The following is a 17,182-nucleotide window of genomic DNA, read 5'->3' as shown; positions in this document are numbered from 1 at the left end:
CAACTCTGAGGAGGGGGTGCCAGACAGAGGATCTGCATCCTGGCTGTGCACCTAGGGACCCCAAGACTGAGGCAGTCGCTGGGCTCCATTAAAGCTGTTGACTCTTAAAACACTTGGCAGGGTTCTTTAAGTTGTCTAGTGGGGGCACTCAGCTGGTACCTATGACAGTCACAACAAAGGAGCATCCTTTTGAGAGAAGAAGTTACTCCTCCATGCCTCAGGAGAAAATAGCCTTTAGTCATAGGAAATAAATCCCTATTACTGTAGGATAAAAAATTTTGGTACTCGGGTCTATAACTTTTTCACCTGATGTCAGCACTTAAAATGACGGGTGTTGCGCTATCATGAAAATAATGTGGCTTCATTCCATGAGGTATAAGCCACTCACATAGTTCCCAGCTTTCTGGATTAATTTTTATGATATATGAAGGTCATATATGGATAAACCCAACAGAATAGAAGAAATGTTGGGAAAAGGCTACATTAGAGACATATTAATATAGTACTCCTGACATAGTAATGATTATGGCCTTTCTTGCATGCTGCTTAATGCATCTAGTTTTTCTATTTACAGATAGCAGTTATTTTTGGAATTAGCAAAAGGCTAGGAGATGCATCAAAGACTGTTCTTAAAGTTAAATATAGTAAAACCAGCAAAGCAATTCTGGAAAGTATCATTTAATTAAACACTACCATTAACTTCTTGTTGATAGCTTATCAGAAACAATTAGGTCTGAAACATTGGTGGTACACTGAACATTTCAGACTCCAAACAGACTCAACAGAAATATTTAAAGCACAAAAAGGAAAAAAAGAAATAAGCAGCTTTCATGCTACTCTCCTAAGCTTCTCTACAAATTTTTCATCAGAACTATATTAATACATGCTGCTCAGCAACTTCTCTTGAATCCAGCTGCGTTTACATACATCCAGACTCCTCTTTGTAATTCAGGCCCAGATCTCCAGAGGTATTTGGGCTCCTAATTTCCATTGCTACAACAACAATGCATAGTGAAATCAATGGAAGTTAGGAATTTAAATACCTTTGAGGGTCTGGACCTAAGAGCCTAGATTGAATGGATGTTTGTTGACACAACTCAAGCAAGAACAGCCATCCACGTGTGCCCTGGGAGTTTTCCATTGGGCACCAGCAGGGACTCCACTGATCAAACCTCGTCTGTGGACCAGTTTGAGAATTGCTGCTGTGGATTATCCACCGATCTGGCAGTGGTTCCTTATTAGTTGCACACAGAGCTTCATCAGCAATTATGCTGAACATTCCACTTTCATTAACTTGATCTATGATTTCCTTTCTTATTCATAGGCCCATACCAGATATTAGTTAATTCTGTAGAGTTTTTTGATCAATTGGTAGTATTACATGGAGTATTTACAAACTGTCGCTGTAGCACTTTGCCTCCTTCATCAATCCTGAGCCCTAGCAAGGCTTGAAAATGAACAGGATTCTCCTATGGTAAGAAGTTAGTCAAATCACCATGGTTATCCCTTAATCTCACATTTGTTCTTACTCACAGGGTCAGATCCTCAGCTTGTGTAAATTGACAGAGTTCCACCAATGATGTCCAGTTACAACAACTGAGGAACTAGCCCCGTATTTTTAGAACATTTTTGATTTCAGTAAAGAACAAAATTGTCAGACACATAGATGAACATAATTTGTTGGGGAAGAGTCAACATGGTTTTTGTAAAGGGAAATCAAGCCTCACCAATCTACTAGAATTCTTTGAGGGGGGTCAACAAGCATGTGGACAAGGGGGAATCCAGTGGATATAGTGTACTTAGATTTTCAGAAAAACTTTGACAAGGTCCCTCACCAAAGGCTCTTAAGCAGAGTAAGCTGTCATGGGATAAGGGGGAAAGTCCTCTCATGGATTAATTGGCTAAAAGATAGGAAACAAGTGGTAGGAATAAATGGTCAGTTTTCAGAATGGAGAGTGGTAAATAGTGGTGTCCCCCAGGGGTCTGGTTCTGGGACCAGTCCTGTTCAACATATTCATAAATTATCTGGAAAAAGGGGTAAACAGTGAGGTGGTGAAATTTGCAGATGATACAAAGCTACTCAAGATAGTTAAGTCCCATGCAGACTGTGAAGAGCCACAAAAGGATCTCTCAAAACTGGGTGACTGGGCAACAAAATGGCAGATGAAATTCAGTGTTGATGAATGCAAAGTAATGCACATTGGGAAACATAATCCCAACTATACATATAAAATGATGAGTGGTAACAGCTAATTTATACCCCAAGAAAGAACTCTTGGAGTCATTGTGGATAGTTCTCTGAAAACATCCACTCAATGTGCAGTGGCAGTCAAAAAAGCGAACAGAACGTTGGAAATCATTAAGAAAGGGAGAGATAATAAGACAGAAAATATCATATTGCCTCTATATAAATCCATGGTATGCCCACATCTTGAATATTGCATGCAGATGTGGTCGCCCCATATCAAAAAAGGTATATTGGAATTGGAAAAGGTTCAAAAAAGGGCAACAAAAATGATTAGGGGTATGGAACGGCTTCCATATGAAGAGTGATTAATAAGACCGGAACTTTTCAGCTTGGAAAAGAGACAACTAGAGAGATATGATGGAGGTCTATAAAGCCATGACTGGTGTGGAGAAAGTAAATAAGGAAGTGTTATTTACTCCTTTTCATAACACAAGAACTAGGAGTCACCAAATGAAATTAATAAGCAGCAGGTTTAAAACAAGAAATGGAAGCATTTTTTCACACAACACACAGTCAACCTGTGGAACTCTTTGCCAGAGGATGTTATGAAGGCCAAGACTACAATACGATTAAAAAAGGAACTAGATAAATTCATGGAGGGTAGGTCCATCAATGGCTATTAGCGAGGATGAGCAGGGATGGTGTCCCTAGCCTCAGTTTGCCAGAAACTGGGAATGGGCGACAGGGGATGGATCACTTGATGATTCCCTGTTCTGTTCCTTCCCTCTGAGGCACCTGGCATTGGCCACCGTCAGAAGACAGGATACTGGGCTAGATGGACCTTTGGTCTAACCCAGTATGGCTGTTCTCATATTCAGTTATTTGTTTTTAGACACCTTTATGGAATGGGTGGTTAGGTTACCTGACCTGTGACAGGTCGGAAAGAATAGTAGCCACTATTGGAAGGAGCTGATCTAGTTAAGAGTGGAGTTTCAGTAGCACACCGGTGCTCTCAATTCATGACTAGGCTCCCATTGGTTGCTGTCCTGCTCTTCACTTTTCCTTTAAATGGGCAGGATATTTGTGTTTCACTGAAGATTAACTGAAAGTACTGGATCTCTGCCCTGTATGTATATTACAAAAAAAAATCCCATCCTAGAAACCCACACAATTCTCCTTCAGTCATTTGTCCATATACTATCCTAGGAAACAACAACAAAATGGCACTTCTCTGTAAAATACCAGCACCATTCACAATCACACAGGAAATACTGAAAGAGATGCAGGTAATTCTAAAAACCTTTTTGAAAATTTCTGAGAGTTTTTGTTTTTTTTAAGTATACAGTTTCGCATGAACAAGATATTAAAAGTGATCACTGTAGTTATCCTTAAAGGTACAAGGATTAAGAGACCCGAAATAAACAGGTTTCCTGTTCCACAGATGGGGCTCTGCCATAATAAAATTTAGGGAAAAGGATTTGAGGCTAGAGCCTCGCCAGTAGCTGAAACTGTGCTCTGCAGGGTATTTACGCCATTTTGTTTTCCATCGTAGCCCCCTAATTCATGAGGATGGTTTGTTTTTATTGCAGTCCTAAGGAGCCCCAAAGATTGGGGCCCTACTATGCTAGGAATGCTGCTTTTCCAAGTTTCAATGTATAATCCGCACAGGAGCCAAGATCAAATATGATACATATTCAGTTTAGTTAAAGCATTTGTGCAAAACATCTGTGAAGGCCTAAATAGTTTAAGTTTCAGTGAATACTTTGATTATGTCCTGCTAAATAAATAACCAAAGAAGGCCTCATTCAGATGGGTGGAATGGATGCCAGCCAGTGAAATGCCTCCTCGTATTGTTATGCCAATGATCTACTTTTTCCCTCTATGCCGCAGAGACAGCAGATTTATTGTCTGAACAGATCTCTGCCCCAGCGGTTCATACAATAATCCAGGAAGCAGTGGCAGGATCGAAGAGCCACAGGGAAGCCCTGGCTTAAAATTCAAGCTTCTGCTGGCTCGGTCATGAGATTACAGATACTGCAAATACACACATACGCATGGGAGTAGTCTCACTGGCTTCAATGGGAATACTCAGCTAGCAGAGCATTAAGCATGCATATAAGAGTTTGCGGGTTCATGGCTCTATGTCCCTGACCCACACTAATTTCAGCTAAATTCTGAAAAGGCTCAAGATCAATTCTTGAAAACTTTTGCAGCTATCTACATTTTTGCTGGCAGGTGATGGCCTCTGCAGGATAAAAAACCCAAAACAAATTTGACGAGCTCTTGAAAACCATTCTCTAACTAGCATACCACATGGAACCTATTAATATTGTGAAACAGTGGGGTCTAAGTTAAGAGAACAGCAAGACGAGCATGAAGGAAAAGAAACAGGCAGAAAAACGTAAACTCCAAAGGCATATCTTCTTAAGAGCTAAAATAGAACTACTTGAAGTTCTGTGAGAATTCATTCCTGTGCTTGCTTCTTCAAAGGGTAACATTCTCTACAATGAGTGCGCTCTCTCTCATGCTTCCATTCACTGAAGGAGGGTTTTGTTCTTCCTAATGGTATAGGATAAGCTGTTTAAAAAGGGGATCATTGATGTTTAGGCTTGTTTTTCAAAGATATGCAAACAAAACAAAGCCAACAAGACACAGTTTGGCTGATGGTGTACTTGGGAATTTTTGAATGTGAGAATAAGGTCACAGGCTTTATGCTAGATGTGTGCAATTTTGTCACAGCCTCAGAGAATCATGGAGCTGTAGCAGCCTCTACCTCATTATAGGGCACAACTAACTTCCACATTATGAAGCTCTGTTTTAGTCTCATATAACCTTAGCTTGGAAAATTTCCTGTGTTCTGAAAGTGACCAGATTTACTCCAAAAACAAAAGAGAATGTTGCTGAAAAAACTTTCAAGAAAAGTCAAAATTACTTTATTCTCAAAATCTAAGTTAAATAAAAATATAGATATCCTGCTCTGTGTCTACACAGCATATTCATTTCTTCCTCTCCTTTAATTAGAGGCAAATTGTCATAGAAAACAGAAAAATATTAACACAAGCTTTTACATCGGGGCTATTATTCACACAGATTTAGGTATACACCTACATTTGTTTTGTATAATTATAAATAAATACAGAACAAACATCATTTCACTTCTCACAAAAATGACCCAAGAAAAACAATGTTCCTGTTTTGTCTGAGTGTTGTGTCATTTTTCATCCGGTAGGAAAAGATCACAGCTGCCCACTAACATTTTACGAATAGTTTTTGGTTTAAACAGACTGAAGTTCAGCATTAGCTCATTGTACTTCCCAAACTGCTCACTGTGAATTCCAAACCCTTTTGTGGTTCAGATTAGGAAACTGATATTAGATTTGCTTTAAGAGATGCTGAAAAATTGTCCAGACCACTGCCAACAGCACCAGTAAACTAATTTTATTTTAATTATGGGTGTAAGCAGGGTCTGAATGAGCTCTCCCCTGACATCTAGTGATGAGCTGAGGAAGGGGACTTCAGGAGCCGACCTTGTTTGCATGGGCACACCCATGCTGCCGAGGTGCTCAGCATGATGGCGCTGTTTTGCCCAAATGATCACTTTTGGCTGGTGTTGGGTCAAAAGTCACTTTGCTGTTGGGGTAGGGGTACTAAAGGGATGGTATCCTGGATGTGTGAATCAAAAGGGCAGCTGAACTGTGCTTGACATACCCTGATAGAGGGACTCACCCTCAACTAAAATGCATGTGGTAGGCAGGAGACATGGGTGCCAAAGCCCAGGGGAGCTGAGAGAGGGTGAGGACAAGTACTTGTACCTGGTGGTGTGTGCCCTGTCTATTTGACTCTTCCTCTCTCCCCTGTGTAATAACAGAGCTGATTAAGACTCAGGGCTAGTCTACACTTACGAGCCGGGTCGACGCGGTGAGTTCGATTTCTCGGAGTTCAAACTATCGCGTTTAATCTGGACGCGATAGTTCGAACTCCGGAAGCGATAGTTCGAACTCCGGTACTCCACCACTGCAAAAGACGGTGGTGGTCGACCTTGGAGCTGCGGACTTCGATTCCGCAGCGTCTGGACGGGTGAGTAGTTCGAACTAGGGTACTTCGAATTCAGCTACGCTATTCACGTAGCTGAATTTGCATACCCTAGTTCGACCCCGCTTCTTAGTGTGGACCAGCCCTCAGTTGAGAGTCTTGTTGCACACCAACAGAGCTGAAATCACGGATAACCCGGCCTAAGCATTAGGCATGCTTTGGGACAGTGTCTGTGATGCAAGAGACTTCCCAGTCTGCACTAGCACTGAGGCTTCCCCACTAACACCGCTAAAATCACTCTGAGAGCTGTGTTAAATGGTGGGATTTTATGACATCCCTGAGGGTGTGGAGGCGAGCGGCCAGCAAGGCAGCTGATGCCAGAGGAAGTGTCCAGACAGCAGGGCAACCAAGATGTCCCGCCCTGAGAGCTCATGCAGATGCACCTCTGAACTCTGGGTCTTCACTGACCAATGACAACTGTGAGTGGGATGCGGTGGAGGGAGGGGCATGTAAAAGGAGCCTTTGGTTGCTGGACTTAAGAACCTGAGGCAAAAGGACACTGCTCAACATACTCTGGGGTGGGTAATTTGCTTATGGTTTTATGTTTATGAATCCTGCTTGTGGCGTCTTCCCAAATTAATGCCAGGTTACTTCCCTCCTTTTATTCAAAGTTTCTTTTCTACCCTCAGACTCTGTGCTTGTGAGTGGGGAAGTATTGCCTCTCAGAGACGTCTAGGGGGTGATGTGTAATTTTCCCAGGTTACTGGGTGGGGGCTCGAGCCAGTTGTGTTGTATTGTTGAAAAGGAACCCCTAGATATTGAACCTGGCCCTTGTTGCTGCCAACTCCAACTGGCAGAAGGGTTACATGGGATACCCCTAACAGGAATGTGGATGTATTCTCCCTTTTTACATACAGACCCTGGTCAAATTTTGATCCAACTGAAATCAATGGTGAAATTCCCATTGAGATAAATGGGAGCAAGGACCAAATTTTGCTCCCATTTAAGCAAATTTTAACTCTAAGGAAAGTTTGGAGCAGGTTCAGGATTTCTCCCCTCATGTGTAGAAAAGGCTAAAAACCAAAATGATTGAGGATTAAATACCAAATCTACAGAAAAAACTGATTATGTGGAATATTTCTTAATGGTCTACAAAGCTTGTAGTCACATTCTCCTGCAACAATATTTTTATATTTTATAGTCATATAGTCAGATGTATAAAGTACACTGTTCCTCTTCCTGTAATCTCATGCCTACCCCAGTCTCTGTTCCACCAGTACTTGTGTCAATGTCTAGGAATGGGTGTGTGTTAGGGTCTCTTTATAAAAATAACAAAATGTACACATTACCAACCATTGTTATGTGGCATGACTCCAACACAATCTTGGAAATGTGAATATTTAATAGAAAAAATTTAATTTGCATTTTACAACATACAAACATGACACTATCAAATTGTAGCAAATTAATTCAATTGAAAAATATTTTCAAAATATTTTAAGTAGGGGGTTGGAAAATAAATAATGTAATCTAAAGGAAATGCTCAGGTTTTGCTTTTAAGAGGAGGCAGTAATATTATCACTGACCTCTTTTCAGTTTTCTGTTCCATAATTTATGTAGAAAAATATACAAGAAACGAATTTTTACGTAAAGGATACGTTGGGTTTGTAACATTTAACAAATAAAACAGCCTAAAGCAAAACCAAAAAGAAAACAATTATTTTATTTCTGTACATCAAGACTACAAATAGTATTTTAACACTTCATTTATTACCCAAATTAGGAAATTATACATTTTATACTGATACTAGTAAACACCTTAAAACCACTCAGTTTCTCCACATTTAAAAGTATATTGCTGGTTACTGCTTATTAAATACGAAACCCAAAAGAGCTTCCAGTGACAGCAAAATAGTTTTAGCATAATGTCTGTAAATTCTGTTTTTTTGTTAGTTATTATTAAAAACCAGAAAGGATGCACATTTACGCATCTTATAGTTTGACTTATAATTATTTTTTTTAATTGAATGCAAATTAAATGTGAACACAAATCTTGACTCAGTGATGTACCTATTATTAGATAACTGATTCCTTTCATATGAATCCAATTTTTCCCTTGGCAATCAAATTATGTTAAGCAACATGTTCCCACCTACTTGTCTGAGCAGAACTGCTAAGAGCCAGATGGATGCAAAAGCTGCTTAGTCACAAAAATAATGAATTAAGACAAGTTTCTACAGCACATACATGGTATTTAAGATGAAGAGAAATGATAGGGAGAAGGAATGTGAATACTGCAGGCTTCAGATATAAAAGATAAAGCCTGATGCTTTGGTTGAAATACTTTTAATAGTTGTTACAAGTATATTTTTTCCAAAGTCATGACTACTGTATGTACTGTGTATGCCATAGGAGTTTGATACATTAAAAAAAAAATCTTTACAGGCACAAAGGAGAGACAGAAACAGAACAGAGAAAAGCATGGGTAGTCTCATCTGTTTACGACAATGTCCAGCTGATCATGACACGGCCAAAGGTAGAACTTAAAAATAACCATGCAAATCCAATTTCTTGAAGATATTTCAGAAAGCACAAATAAAATATCTCAGTGCCTGCCATCTCAAGAGATGGTAGTTTAAAACAAATCCATTCTGTTTTAATTGCAACAACTAAGTTTTGTAAACAATTCTACCACATGAGAAAAGATGTGGGGTTATCAGTAACAAGCGTTTTCAATCTCTCAGTTCTGGGATATCTGCAAACATCTACTTCCCTCTAAAGATTTATAACAGGATGTTAAGACCTCTCTTATCCCAACGTGCTGCACTACACACAACTTTATTGCCAGCTTGTAGAATTATTTATATTTGAACAGCACAAAGCCAAAGCTTCATCTTTGGTTAATTTCACTGAGATGTCACTGTTCGTTAAATGTGCTCTTGCTTGGCATAAACACAAACCCCAACCACACTGCACACAGCATTCGTTATTTTGAGTCATAATAAAGCAGTGCCAATGTAAGTTTAATGACACTTAACTAACAAATTGTGTATTTAAAAATGAAACCTATTTGAGGGTATCTGATAAGAAATGAGAGCTGCAGAAACCTAGACTGAGTTCCCTTCATCTGCTTGGGTACGGGTGCTGCTTATGGAGTAGGCACTGGTTAGTTCCTCTGCAGAGCTTCTGTTTAAACCTCAGTTCAACTCAGCTCAGCTCAAATCCAGCAGCACATTCAATGGCATAAAGAAGTTTGCTCCGCATAAGGTTTTCATCATAAAACTCAGGAAGTTTCAGCAAGTTCATGCAGGTACTGGCAGTGGGTAGCCTGTCTAGGTCAGATCCTCCATTGTGAATGCAAAATGCAGGATATAACTCCTGGAAAATACAAAAAAAGGAAAAAATTAAGATAGATACACCCAGGCTAAAAAATAATTCCATGATAATCCACAAACTTCTGGGCAAGGAGCAATTAGAATTTAAGTCTGTTTCAATGGCATTTCCAAATGTTTAAATAGGTCATAGAGGATTTTTTAAACAAAGGGCTGGGGGAAAGCCAACAGGTGCGGAGGAGCACAAGCTTCAGGCAGTGACATCTGTTAGGGATGAATTTATTAAAGGGGGAACTCTATATCCTAATAAAGAGGATTGGAATGAAGTTGGTAAAGTACAGGTAGGAGCTGTGAGGTCAGTCAAATGTAAAAAAGTCCTATTTAAATATAACATGAAGGCAAGCAACTGAATATTGACAATATGTAGAAGTTCTTATAGACAAATATTAGAAGTCTAAATACGAAGGTGGGTGAACTAGAGTGTTTGGCATTAAATGAAGATATTGATATAATAGGCATCACAAAAACTTGGTGGACTGAGGATAATCAATGGTAAGGGTACAAAATATATAGGGATGGCAGAATAGGTTGCATTTGTGGGGAGAGCAGCCCTGTTGGTGAAAGAAAGTAGAATCAAATAAAGTAAAAATCTTTAATAAATAAAACTGTACCATGGAATCTGTATGGATAGAAATTCCATGCTTGAACAATAAGAGTATAGCAATAAGAATATTCTATCGACCACCTGAGCAGGCTGGTACTGGTGCCTGGGAAATGCTCAGGGAGATTAGAGAGGCTATAAAGGCAGAAAATGCAATAATAACGGGGGATTTCAATTATCCTCATACTGACTGAGTACACGTCACGTCAGGAAGGGATGCAGAAATAAAATTTTCAGACACATTAAATGACTACTTCTTGGAGCAGCTAGTCCTGGAACCTACAACGGGGGAGGAAATTCTTGATTTAGACCTAAGTGGCGCACAGGATCTGGTCCAAGAGATGAGTATCGCTGAATTGCTCATAATAATGACCATAATGTAATTAAATTTAACACACTTGTAGGGGGGGGAAATGCCAAAGAAACCCACCACAGTAGCATTTAACTTCAAAAAGGGGAACCAGAGCCATATTTTATAGGTGACAAATCTGAGGAACTGGCCTACACTGAGGTACAGTAACTCCTTGCTTAACCTTGTAGTTATGTTCCTGAAAAATGATACTTTAAGTGTAACGATGTTAAGTTAATCCAATTTCCCCATAAGAATTAATGTAAATGGGGGGAGTTAGGTTCCAGGGAATTTTTTTTTGCCAGACAAAAGACATTCATATTTTTATATATATATATATATATATATATATACATACACACACACACACACACACACACAGTATAAGTTTTAAACAAACAATTGAATACTGTACACAGCAATGATAACTGTGAAGCTTGGTTGAGGTGGTGGAGTCAGAGGGTGGAATATTTCCTAGGGAATGCCTTGTTGCTAAATGATGAACTAGCACTCGGCTGAAACCTCAAGGATAATACATTGTTGTTAATGTAGCCCAGGGGTTCTCAAACTGGGGATCGGGACCCCTCAAGGGGTCACAAGGTTATTACGGGGGGGTCACGAGCTGTCAACCTCCACCCCAAACGCTGCTTTGCTGCAGCATTTATAATGGTGGTAAATATATTAAAAAGTGTTTTTAATTTATAAGGGGGGTTGCACTCAGAGGCTTGCTATGTGAAAGAGGTCACCAGTACAAACGTTTGAGAGCCACTGAGGTAGCCTCACACTCTACAAGACAGCACAAATGGAGGGAGGAGACACAATAGACACATGACAGTGGCTGCAAACACTCCCTGTGGAACCTGAACAGTGATGATGAACCCACACTTTCCCACTGGAGCGCACCACTTTCCAAAGTGCCGTGTGTGTGTGTGTGTCAGAGAGAGAGAGCGCCACACACAGCGTGTGAGAGAGAGAGAGACAGACACATGCATTGGCCCTTCAAGTATGCTGACCCCACTCTAAGTACACTGCCTTTTAAAGTAGATCAGCAAGTTGAGACAGCAGCTGCTGCCAGCAAGCTCCCTCCGTCCTGAGCCCTGTCATGTCCCTCCCTGCTCTGTGGAGATGGGGTACACCCTGACATCAGATCCCTCTTCCTCCCCTCCCCCTCCCCAGCAAGCAGGAAGCTCCCGGGAGCAGCTCCAATGCAGAGGGCAGGAGCAGCACACGGCAGTGAAGGGAGGGACATCTGAACTTCCCGGCAATTGGTAGCCTGCTGGGCGGCTCTCGCACAGGGAACTAAGGGAGCTGATAGGGGGCTGCCGGCCCATCCTGGTTACAAGCCCCCACCAGCTAGCTCCAACAGCTGCTCTTCCTCCAAGCAGAGGACAAAGCAGGCGGCTGCCAAACAAAGTTAGAAGGGAGCATTGCACAACTTTAAACGAGCATGTTCTCTAATAGAGCAGTGACATAACAAAACAATGTTAACTGGGACGACGTTAAGTGAGGAGTTACTGTATCACTAGCAGAGGTTTTGGAACAAACTGATAAATTAGACAGTAATAAGTCACCAGGACCAGATGGTACTCACCCAAGAGTTCTGAAGAAACTCAAATATGAAATTGCAGAACTACTAACTGTGATATGTAACTTATCACTTAAATCAGCCTCTGTACCAGATCACTGGCAGATAGTTAATGCAAGGTCTATTGTTCAAAAAGGCTCCAGAGGTGATCCTGGCAATTACAGGCAGGTAAACCTAACTTCAGTATCAGGCAAAATGGTTGAAACCATAGTAAAGAACAAATTATCCGACGCATAGATAAACATGGTATGTTGGGAAGAATCAACATGGCTTTTGTACAGTGAAATTATGCCTCACCAATCTATTATAATTCTCTGAAGGAGTCAAGAAGTATGTGGACAAGGGTGATCCAGTTGATATAGCATGCCTGGACTTTCAGAAACCCTTTGAGAAGGTCTCTCACCAAGGGCTCCTAAACAAACTAAGCAGTCATGGGATAAAAGGGAAGGTCCCCTCATGGATAAGCGGTTAAAAGATAGGAAAGAAAGAGTAGGAACAAATGGTCAGTTTTCACAATGGAGAGAGGTAAAAAGCAGGGTTCCACCAGGATGTGTACTGGTACCTGTGCTGTTCAACCTATTCATAAATGATCCAGAAAAAGGGATGAACAGTGAGGTGACAATTTGCAGATGGTAGAAATTTACTCAGGACAGTTAAGTCCAAAGCTGACTGTGAAGAATTACAAAAGGATCTCACTAACCTGGGTGACAACATGGCAGATGAAATTCAATGTTGATTAAAGCAAAGTAATGCACATTGGAAAAAATAATCCCAACTATACATACAAAATGATGGGGTCTAAATTAACTGTTAATTTAACTACTCAAGAAAGAGATCTTAGAGACATTGTGGACAGTTCTCTAAAAACATCTGCTAAATGTGCAGTGGCACTCAGAAAAGCTAACAGAATGTCAGGAACCATTAGGAAAGGGATAGGTAATCAGATAGTAACTATCATAATGCCACTCTATAAATCCACGGTACACCTACACCTTGAATACTTCATGGAATTCTGGTCACCTCGTCTCAAAAAAGATATATGAGAACAGGAAAAGATGCAGAGAAGGGCAACAAAAAGGATTACGGTATAGAACAGCTTCAATATGAGGAGAGATTAAAAAGATAGGAATATTCAGCTTAAAAAAGAGACAGCTGGGGGGGGTGATATGACAGAGGTCTATGAAACATGAATGGTATGGAGAAAGCAAATAAGGAAGTGGAGTACTTGTGGCACCTTAGAGACTAACAAATTTATTTGAGCATACTTAGGGCTGGTCCACACTAAGAAGCGGGGTCGAACTAGGGTACGCAAATTCAGCTATGTGAATAGCGTAGCTGAATTCGAAGTACCCTAGTTCGAACTACTCACCTGTCCAGATGCCACGGAATCGAAGTCCGCGGCTCCAAGGTCGACTCCGCCACCGCCTTTTGCAGTGGTGGAGTACCGGAGTCGACCGCGGCGCTTCCGGAGTTCGAACTATCGCGTCCAGATTAGACGCGATAGTTCGAACTCCGAGAAGTCGAACTCACCGTGTCGACCCGGCTGGTAAGTGTAGACTAGCCCTTAGTCTCTAAGGTGCCACAAGTACTCCTGTTCTTTTTGCGGATACAGGCTGCTACTCTGAAACCTGTCAGATAATGAAGTGTTATTTATCCCTTCACATAACACAAGAATCAGGGGTCACCCGATGAAATTAATAGGCAGCAGATTTAAAACAAACAAAAGGAAGTACTTCTTCATACAACACATAGTCAACCTGTGAAAATTGTTGCCATGGAATGTTGTGAAGGCCAAAAGTATAACTGCGTTCAAAAAAGAATTAGATACGTTCACGGAAGAAAGGTCCATTAATGGCTATTAGCCAAGACAGTCGGAGATGCAACCCCATGCTCCAGCTGTCTCTCATACTCCAGCTGCCAGACCCTTAGATTGGACGACAGAGGATAGATCCCTTGAAATTGCCCTGTTCTGTTCATTCCCTCAGATGCATATGACCCTGGCCACTGTCAGAGACAGGCTATTGGGACCATTGATATGACCCAGTATGGCTGTTTTTATGTTCCCTTGGTTGCCCTAAAAGCATGCCCAAATAGGTATGGCAAAAAAAATAAAAATAATAATCATGGCCATATTGTAGAAAACATAAGGTCTTAAGGTCCAGCATGGGGGGGAGGAGGGTAGCTAGCTGTGTTATTGTTCACATGCTATATTCTGCAAATATCTGGTTCTACAGAAACAGTGAAACATGAAAATTTAAAATATAGTAGCATGCAGAAAGAGGTCTTTGATTTATTTGCAACTAAGAAATTATTTACAGAAATCTTAGGTACAATTAAGTATAGGCTCGCCTTACAAAGTCTTCCAAGCATGCACAATTCCTGTTATTTCCCCATCACAACAGAATTTGTACACTTGGAGCTGGGCACTGGAATTTCATAACACTTGTATACTTACTGAAAATGCACCAGTGTTAAGCATTGGAAGCAGAGCTGAGTAAAAAAAAAAAATATTAAAAAAAATTGCTAATAGTTTTTCATAGATAAAAGCGTTTCTTGGGTCCTAAAATCTATTCAAGTAGATTTCGGCAAAGGGTTTCAGATGACACCCACTTCCCCCCACCCCCAAGAAAGAAAGTTTTTGAAAGAATTTAAAAGTTTCAGACTATTTTGAAATGTTTTGTTTAAACTTTTCAATTTGAAATGGTATTTTAAATGGCCAATTAAAAACAAAACAAAAAAACACACACATCAATAAAAGATGAAAAACATCTGAAACCACCGATTCGAAATGAAAACTCAAAAGAAGTCTAATCTCTGTTTCAAGTCATCTCAAAATGAAACTGTTTTAAGTTTTGTTTCAACAAAAACTTTGAGGAAAAGGATTTGGTCCAAACTGAACAGGAATATTTTTGTATTTTCAGTTTGCCTGCCTCTCTCCTTGCCCACTTCCCGAACTAAAAAAATCCATTATTTGCTCAGCTCTGATTGGAAGCTAAAAACCACCAGCAGTAGTGGGGGCAAGCATAATGGGCTGGGTCCTTGGGCCTGTTCAGCCCACTTTGCATTGCATAAAGTACAAGATTTCTTCTTTGAATTACACTTCTTTTGTTATTTTCCTTATTGCTTCATATTTTTCCTTGATACCCTTATATAGATGAAGATCTCTAACAAAAATAAAAGACCCTTCTTCTCTTGCTAACAGTCAAATGGATTTTCTATAGAGTTTAGTTAAGCAAGTCTTACAAGTTAGAATTTGTATATAAATCTAAAATAAACTTTTTCTTTCAAATTAAATTTCAATTCTCTCTACATTGACATTAATGTGTTACCCCACATCGTATCAAGCCAAGGCTGGATTAAGGAGTAGCCGTGCCACAAATAAACATTGGTTAAATGTTATATTACCATGTGACCATCTGTCTCAGACTACAACCTGAATTTCATACGAAAAACAACATTCAACCTCCTCCTCGGTCCTCAGATTATTTTTTAGTACAGTTAGAATAGGCAAAATAAATATGGCCAGAAAGCACATACCAAGCACATTACCAAACAACTTAATCTTCCTACTGCACATAAGTCAGGACATGTAAATATTATTTTATTTGCTAAATTCTGACAGTGTCTCTAATGCTATCCAAGACACAGATTAAAGACAGTCCTGGACCCAAAGAGTTTGCAGTCTAAGGTCCTGATCTTTTTGCATGTACTGAACTGTATGCACATACACATGAGTTGTCCTAATGAGGACAATTGCAGTATGTGCATATGTAAAATTAAGCACATATGTACATTTTTGCAGGACTGGGACCTAAAATTGTCTATTAATGAGACATAATATTATCCAGACAAGATGCATAATATTTCATTTTAAGGACCATACACTTCTGTGCTTTTTAAGATGCAGAGTACCAATAATATACCACAGAATCATGTAGTTCTTATGTACCTACATATAAAACCCTTTAAGGTAGAAACTAGCCAAATTTGGGTTGGTTTTCTATGATTCTATGATATGCTGAGCAAGTATCTGAGGTTTTATTTCATGTATATTTTTCTAATTTCTTTAGGAAATCAAGTTTATCTCGCCAAGACAAATGGGGATGCAGAGGACATTTATTTGTTACACCTAATTCTCTGCTTTCATTGGCAAGGGCATATTAATTTCAACAAATGCTTGGCTGAGCTAAAATAGATCATCAGGTTTTATAAATTTTTAAAAAAAAAAAAAAAAAAAAAACAACCCACCACCCTAAAGCAGGAGGTCAATGAGATTTTAAGTTAAATTATTGTTTAAATGGAGGCCTTAAAATGTGTTTCACAGCTAAAATGCTGCAATTTTAGTGTTCTTTTCAAAATGCTAATTGAATTTTCCTACTTTAAGCTTTAAAAATGTAAAAAATGAAGTTCTATATTGAAATGTCACGCCAAGGGCACCATTTGTTGCATAATTGAATACTCTACAACGGGAAGCTGCAACAGTTTGGAAGTAAGAAGTATCATCAATTTATTATGTGACCTGATTGGAACTTAACAATTTTCAACCGCACTTTAATGATTTTTTTGTCTGTAACAATCACATTTATTAAACTTATTAAACTTTAATTAGCTTTAGCAAATGTTAGTCTGAGTCCGATAATCTGGCACTAAGAGTTCTAATAATTTTAAAATGCTGTAAACCCAGACTGTGCTATTTATAAGCTATGAACTCTGAAACGATCCCTTCTCTTAAATAAATATGAACTATAGCAAAAGTGAAGGTTCCACAATGCAGTACGTACAAGATTTTAGAGTCTGAGTGCTAGTGATTGTGTTCTTAATAGCAAAATTTAATATCTATTTTAATACAACTATAGAACAATTAATTACTGAGGACATTTTGCATTAATTTCAACCCTCAACATATTGCAATTTTTTTTATAACAAACTCATATACTCATTTGACTGCTAATAATACTTAGCACTTACAGTACATAGTGCTTTTCATCTTGCGAGCACTGTACAAACATCAATCATAGGCTACCACTATATGAAC

General features: G+C 39.5%; 1 protein-coding gene across 2 annotated transcripts in view; it reads right to left on the bottom strand.

Annotated features, from left to right (window-relative positions):
- Window positions 1–7,924: 7,924 nt before the first annotated feature.
- The window catches only part of UBE3C (ubiquitin protein ligase E3C), a 179,208-nt gene continuing 169,950 nt past the window's right edge, over window positions 7,925–17,182 (bottom strand). For both annotated transcript variants that reach the window (XM_039524161.1, XM_039524159.1), the window contains exon 23: window positions 7,925–9,598. In XM_039524161.1, the coding sequence (XP_039380095.1) occupies window positions 9,428–9,598 (171 nt within the window). In that variant the 3' untranslated portion in view covers window positions 7,925–9,427. The remainder of the gene's footprint in view (window positions 9,599–17,182) is intronic.

Source organism: Mauremys reevesii, linkage group 2, assembly GCF_016161935.1.
Source record: "Mauremys reevesii isolate NIE-2019 linkage group 2, ASM1616193v1, whole genome shotgun sequence".
NCBI classification, from domain to species: Eukaryota; Metazoa; Chordata; order Testudines; family Geoemydidae; genus Mauremys; species Mauremys reevesii.
This window is presented reverse-complemented; position numbering and strand designations above follow the sequence as displayed.